Source organism: Halyomorpha halys, unplaced genomic scaffold, assembly GCF_000696795.3.
Source record: "Halyomorpha halys isolate HHAL.00 unplaced genomic scaffold, Hhal_1.1 Scaffold103.1, whole genome shotgun sequence".
NCBI lineage: Eukaryota > Metazoa > Arthropoda > Insecta > Hemiptera > Pentatomidae > Halyomorpha > Halyomorpha halys.
In genome coordinates, this window is record NW_027115007.1 from 141,460 (window position 1) to 148,934 (window position 7,475).

At 31.7% G+C, this 7,475-nt stretch overlaps 1 protein-coding gene across 1 annotated transcript; it reads left to right on the top strand.

The window, feature by feature from the left end:
• Positions 1–373: 373 nt before the first annotated feature.
• On the top strand, positions 374–7,175 carry LOC106677566 (uncharacterized; the record flags this gene model as incomplete). Its single annotated transcript, XM_014415586.2, is given in 3 exon segments — positions 374–615; positions 2,482–2,649; positions 6,287–7,175. Coding segments are annotated over 3 exon segments (822 nt in total), but the record flags the coding sequence as incomplete, so codon positions are not given.
• Positions 7,176–7,475: the final 300 nt, after the last annotated feature.

Consider the following 7,475-nt stretch of genomic DNA (forward strand, 5'->3'; position numbering starts at 1 on the left):
ACCAAATACTGGCCTCCCATTGGCTGCCTAATGATCACGTGATAGACCACGTGACAGACCACGTGGGTGGTTAAGGGTGATTCGAGCCGAATATTTGAATTCAAATCTCCCGCCATGTGTGACGTCATCAAAATGCTGGCTTCTGATTGGCTGCTCAAATCACTGTGCCAGCTCCCCCATACTCTCACTACTATTTGTGTTTTTATTTGATATATTTTTTATTATCTATATATATATTTATTCTTCCTTAATATTTATAACTACTTTTAACATCAATAAAAGAAGATTCCCGACATATCTCTTTTAATTTTTGATTATTTTATTTTATGAAATGAATGAGATGCCTTGTGTGATTAATATGTTTTACCCTTAGGCAGCAGGATTCAGCCTGGCGGAAAGACAAGTCGGGATAGATATGGAACACGGACAGCTGGCACTCAGAAGCCTGGCAAGGTATCATGCCATAGGGAAGGTACTGGAAGAGAGAGGCACAATCTCTAAGAATGACTTCGGCACTCACCCTCTCATAACAAACAAGCGTTATGTGGAGACGCTGAGCTACACTGGGATCAAGACTTTGCGCAAGGCAATGGTCGAGCATTGGGGTCCCAAATGGTAAGAGGATTTGAAGTGAAAAAGTATATTTACTATCGCATATGTTGTTCTCTAACAATAATATAGGCGTCAAAATCAAAGGTACTTTAATAATAATGAAGAAAGGTAAATGAATACATCGCTTTGAAGGAAGCTGAAAGGAAGGCTTTATACAGACAAATATGAAGAGTATATCAATGTATAAATTCTACAAAAATAGCAATTATGTATGATAAGATATTGAATATGCTGAGAAGATAGATCGGGGGACGTTAGAAAGTATATTGTAGCAGCGTGAAAGTATTGCAGTTAGAAGAATACAACCAAATTTTATTTGTAAAAAACATGAAGTCTTTGATGGATTCCATTGAATAATTTTATAAGGGCCAGTGATAAATAAGTTAAATTCCATCATGAATTATGAGTCAGCAGAATCCATTGAATATTTAGAACAACGTTTCTCAGCGGTTACTATGGTGTCCACGAAATGTAATTGCGAAATTATTCTTGCAGATATCACACGATATATATATATTTTTTTTTAATTATTTATTTAGCGTAATTTACAACTGTACAAAATAATACAATAGGTAAATATGTAGTATGTTTCATATACACTTGAAAATCTTGGGAAGGAACCACCCATTGGTGGTACTTCAAACATTAATTTAAATTAGAAGGTCCCGTGGCCATCTTCTTTTCAGACGCCTCGGAGGATTATCAGGGATTCTTAAGGATGAAAGATTAAGAATTAATGGGTTAGGATGGTTAAGGAGTTTGGAATGAAAAGACGCATATCTGTTTTGGGTCAAATCTGCAACGAATGGGATGTTAAGGTCTTTGTGAATGAGTTTATTTGTGACGTAATAAGGAGCATCAAGGATTTTACGTAGGATTTTGGATTGTAACGATCGGATGCGGGAAGAATTTGATGGTTTGGTGGAGCCCCAGAGCTCAATTCCATATGTCCAAATTGGTCTGATTATTGTAGTGTATACTAATATTTTTTAATGAATGGGAAGTTTTGACCGTTTGTCAAGTAAGTGTTGTAGCAATACACTATATTTAATGAAAAATAATATAAGTAATTAAATATTATATTAGTAAAAATATATATTAAATACAATAATAAGCATAATAGAATAATGCCAGTTTCGGAGTACTCCTCCGTCTTTAAAAATTTTAAAACAATGCAACAATAAAAATAAAACCAATTCAATACAAATTATGTAACTAATTTGTATAAAATACTTTGTATAACATGTTTTTTTTTAATATCACATATCGGCTTCCTGTTCCGTATAATTTTTTTTGTCAAATTTAAAAATTAATTTTTAAAAATATAAGGAATCCACTTAGACTACCTCTCTTTATCTGACTGAAAGGAATCGAACTTCGTCACAATCCTTACTCTGTTTTCTATTTTCTTCAGTAGTAAAATTGGTAAAGAACCATGAAGATGGAGGAGTACTCTGCTTAGTTCATTTTATATATTTTAAAAATATTTGTATATAACGAAGCACTTAAAAAATCAATTAGAATGAATGAATGAATAAAACGATTGAAATTGAGTCCATCTTACATGCAAAATACTTTATGAATTGGCTAGAAAATATAGTTTTATATGTGCATACGCATTTTTTTTGCTTTATTTCATACAAATTTGGGCTGAAATCATAAGTAATGATTTTTTAGTTCTATACATATTTCAAGCCGGAGTCAAAATTTTTATTCAACTATATACTTTTAAATCTAGATATATCCTTGAGAAATTATTTTATCTGAGGAAAATATGTTAATACAATACTGAAATATACCTTATATGTACATACACAGACTCAGGCAAACATATCTGTATTCATAAATAAATAAAGTATTCTTCTGCAGGACGAGCGTTGCTTCAAAGTTGGACATACCACCGGATGTTTTCTACCAGAAGGTGAATTCCTGTAGCATCTACACAGAGGAAGAATTTACTTGCCTCAATCATGGGGACTGCTGGACTAACAACATCATGTTCAAGCATAACTGGCAAGGAAAACCTCACTCGTTAAGGTAACAATCAACGGAATTGAGAATATTATGGAAATAATTGGCAATATTTAAAAAATTAAACAGTTATATTCTCTAATATAATTCTGTGTAATATAGGTTCTGGAATATATTATACATTTTCATTCGTAAGTTTGTACACCACTTCGATGATTAATGCTTATTATCCCTGGTTGGAAAATTTTAAATTCCCATCAACACTTCTATTCTAGTCGAAGAGTTGTGAAGGAATTTGTACCGCAGGGAGGCACTTTCTACTTGAAATGTATTAAAAAGTTAATGATGTTCTGGTCATGGTTTGTGAGTCTGTGGAGGAGAATGCAACTTTTCGCCCCTTTGTTATTTTGAGGGTGCCATTAATCCTCGAAATGTTTGGACTTTTTTTTTAGGTTGTTGATCATAACTTCTAAATCTTAATTTTTTAATGGAATACTAATAGTACAAGAGCCGGGAAGAAAAAAGGGCAGTTATCTCACCCCAATTTTTGATTACTTCAATGAAAACTAGGTATAATTACCAGTAAAAATTGATACATCTGTCAGGTTGGCAGGGGGAATGAAAATGGCGGCTGTTTCAAAACCTTAAAAAAAAAAAACATTAATTTTTCATTCAGAGCTCTATATCTTAAAAACTACCAACACCACTAGAAAATCTAGGAGAACATTATTTAAAGAAGAGTAAATTTGCTGAAATATTAGCCCTAAAAGAGCTATTTACGTCCAAGAGTTCTCGATATATAGCTTTTTAAAAAGCAAAATTTGTTAAAAATCTACTGAAAGATTAGTGGTTAGTTAATTTATTTTGAGAAATCTATATCTCAGGAAGTATGTGACGTACAGATGTCTATTAGCACTCAAATTAAAGCTAGTTGAACGGAATATACAGAAGTTTATGACCTTTACCTTCTTAGGAATAGTAGTTTTCATAATATTTGCTAAAATAAATTGATTTATAGTTGTTCGGACAATATGTTTGATTTATGAAAAACTTCATTTCAGAGACCATTGGACGTACAGATGTCTGCCAGCGCTCAAATTAAAGCTAGTTAAATTTACTACAAAATAGTTTATAATGTTTATCTTTGTAGGAGTAGTAGTTTTTATGATATTTGACAAAATAAACTCACAAAATGCTAATTTCTAGTTGTTCGTATAAAATGTCGGATTTTTGAAAAATGTATCTCTAGATCCACATAGATGGCACATCTGTCTGCCAACACTCAAAACAAAGGAAATTTAACTTACTATAAATTAGTGTATGACACTTATTTTCGTAGGGTTAGTAGTTTTTATGATATTCACATATGAATATAAATTTGGCATATGAAAATTTGTCCGAACAATTATAAATCAATTTCTTTTAGAAAATTTCATGAAAACTACTATTCCTACGAAGGTAAAGGTTATAAACTTCTTTATATTCCGTTCAACTAGCTTTAATTTGAGTGCTAATAGACATCTGTACGTCACATAGTTCCTGAGATATAGATTTCTCAAAATAAATTAACTAGCCACTAATCTTTCAGTAGATTTTTAAGAAATTTTGCTTTTTAAAAAGCTATATCTCGAGAACTATTGGATGTAAATAGCTCTTTTAGGGCTCATTTTTTAGAAAATTTACTCTTCTTTAAATGGCGTTCTCTCATGTTATCTTGTGTTGTTCCTACTTTTTAAGATATAGAGCTCCGAATGAAAAATTATTTTTTTTTTATCGCTTTGAAACAGCGGCCATTTTTTATTCTCCCTACCTATACGGCAGACTTATCAATTTTGACTATTAATTATACATAGTTTTCATTAAAGTAATCAAAAATTGGGGTGAGATGACTGCCTTTTTTCTCCTCTTGGGCTCTTGTACTAAAACAAAAGGTTTGAAACATGAAATTTCCACGTAATTTCATTGCATAACATTTTTTTTTCAAAGAATAGTTAATAGTTGTTGGTGGTTTATAGATTTAAAAAAAATTGTGGTCATTGGCTTTTAACTTCCATTTTTCAACAGTTTGATGAACATTAAATCTGAAAACGTACTAGTGAAGAAACAACAAGGAGTTTTCCACTCTTCCCCTCCATATATACGACTCCACAAAGTTTTTACAAACTTATAAGCACTGTCCCGATTCAAAATACATGTAAATTTTACTCTCATATCCAATTTTATTTGGATAGAGTGAAGGAGGAGATTTAAGAAAAGGTTGAGGTCCGCTCACCAGTTAGCTCACATCGATTGCTTGATGAGGTATCCCAATATTCTAGTCCATAAGTTAAAGTTCTACAATCCTCATAGCGCCCTCAGCTAGGCGTCTGCAGTAGTAAAGCAGTACTGCCGTGGGTGGCTAACTCTAGAGAAGACAGGCTGGAGGCGAGAGTTAGGAAGGAACATAGCTAGAGCAATTTAATTACATCATCAATTACATGTTTCAGTTTCACAATAATTACACTAAGATGGCCGTTAAATGAACCTAAAATATCAAAAAGAACAATTACACTGAAGTAATTGTAAGACACAATTACAATTATTTCTTGACTCGTAGTAATTACATTTATATGTAATTTAACTAATATGTGAATTCAGTTTATTTAAACATATTTTTTATGAGCAGAAATCCTAAAAGTTAAATTAAAACAGTACGCAAGCACGGGATCATGCAATCGATTTTCAGAATCTTCTAAAACATATAAATAACTCCACATCTTTTTAATTTTTTCATCATTTACTTTGTTCATTTATATTTACATCAATTAAGTTATTGCATCTTTTTTAGCCCTGATGAAGCTCTGTAACGTGGGTCGAAACGTTGGCTCAATATAAATAGTTTAATCACTACATATATTTGATATATATATTTGATTAACAGCCAATTTTACCTAAACATGGCGTTATGGGTTACAATAAAAGATTACCAATTTATTTAAGATTCACATCTTGGAAAGCAATAATAGTACAGAGTTCATTTTGGTTTCAAATTGAAGCAATTTTATTGACAAATTTTGTTTTAAGCTGCTTAAAACAATTGAAAAAAAACCCAATAATTTCGCTTAAAATCTGAATAATCATTCTCGATCCTTAGTCACTTTGGAACTAACAAATGAAGATTTTGGCTATCATTCAACGTATCGTATACAAATGTAATTTCTAAAATTTGAAAACATTTTCGATTGTTGGATTCATGTTATAAATCAGAAACATGATGACTTCTTTTAGCGTAAACACATTTCCAAATAATACGAAACGTGAAAACAAACTTGTCTCACTATAATATAGGAGAATTTTATGTTCTATGGACACATACCATTAAAGAACTTCTCGAAACGTCTTCCCAATTTTTCTCTGATTCACCAATTTCCACAATAATTATAATTTTTTGTATTCAAAAATCAAAAAATATTTGGTTGCACGCCTCTCCCCCTCGCCCTCACTGCAATAGCTTCACGCTCCCCTAGGGTTGGAAGCTTCGCACTCCCATCTATCCACAGGTTGGAAACCACTGGATAAAGGAATATGAGGATAGATTTTTTTCCTTTATATTCTTAAACATACCCGAAATCATAATGATGGGATAAATGTTGGATTAATTAGATTATACAACAATAAATTATCATAAAATTTTATTTATAAGCAATGTTTTATTGATGCGCAGGTTTGTGGACTACCAATTTGCAAACTACAACACTCCATGTGCGGATATCAGCAACTTCATCTACATGAGCTTACAGCCCAAGCTGCGTCGCAAGAACTACAAACTGTTATTAGAGTACTATTTCGAAGCGTTGATCAAATACTTGGACATCTACGGTTACAAAGGACCCAAGCCGACCTTTGAGGGCCTGGAAAAAGCCATGGACAGAGTTTTGTTCTTTGGAATATTTTCGTTTGTCTGCTGGTACCCATCTCTGACAGCTAAGTCGGGGACTGAAACATTTGACTTAGATGCATTGTTGAAGACAAATGGTAAAGAAGGTTTCCATATGGGTATGTATTTGGAGGATGGCATAATCGAGAAGATTGGGGACGATTTGATCGACTTCGTCGAAAAATATCTTTCTTCCTAATAACTCTTTTTCCTGGAATAATCGCGTGCTAAATAACTACCAATTGAGAAATTCTTTTAGGGGAGTATATATTATTCTAAATTTTTTAAGCGTCTAGCATGCATGCTAAAGCTAACTTTGGACCTAGCATGCTGCAATAGAAATGCAATTGAAATTGATCTCGCTCCTTTCTTGACAACAAAAATTGTACATATACGTTATTGTACAACAAAAACATAAACGAATAAACCTTTCATTATTCCTGTCCTAAATTTTTTTTTCATTTTGCTTAAGTTTTTTTTTTTTTTATACTCATCCTTTAATTTACTCTAATTATATATTATAATAACTTATTATTCGTAAATTATAAAAGTGTGATATTTGCTTTAGTATATTTATGTATGATAATTGTTCAAAAGACATTTATCTTAAGTAAAATAAATTACTCTGATAGCAAAAAAAATTGTAACAATAATATGTATTTATAATACTGATTATTAATATTAGTAATAATGGATCATAACCTAGTAAATATACATACTTCAATCATTAATCTTGTTGTCATTCTTTATCCAGACACGTGTATCATTCCTGTTTTCAGTACTTGATGTCATTCCTGTTTTCTAATGTACTAAGTAAACAATCATAATAAAAATAAATATATAAATGGGCAAAAGAGAAATAAAAATAATTAACAACTATTTATTTTCCGACGTTTCCCCCCACTTCATTAGGAATGTTCAAGTTGAAAGTGGGCCCCAAAGTGGGGCAACAAGTTGGAAAATAAATAGTTGTTAA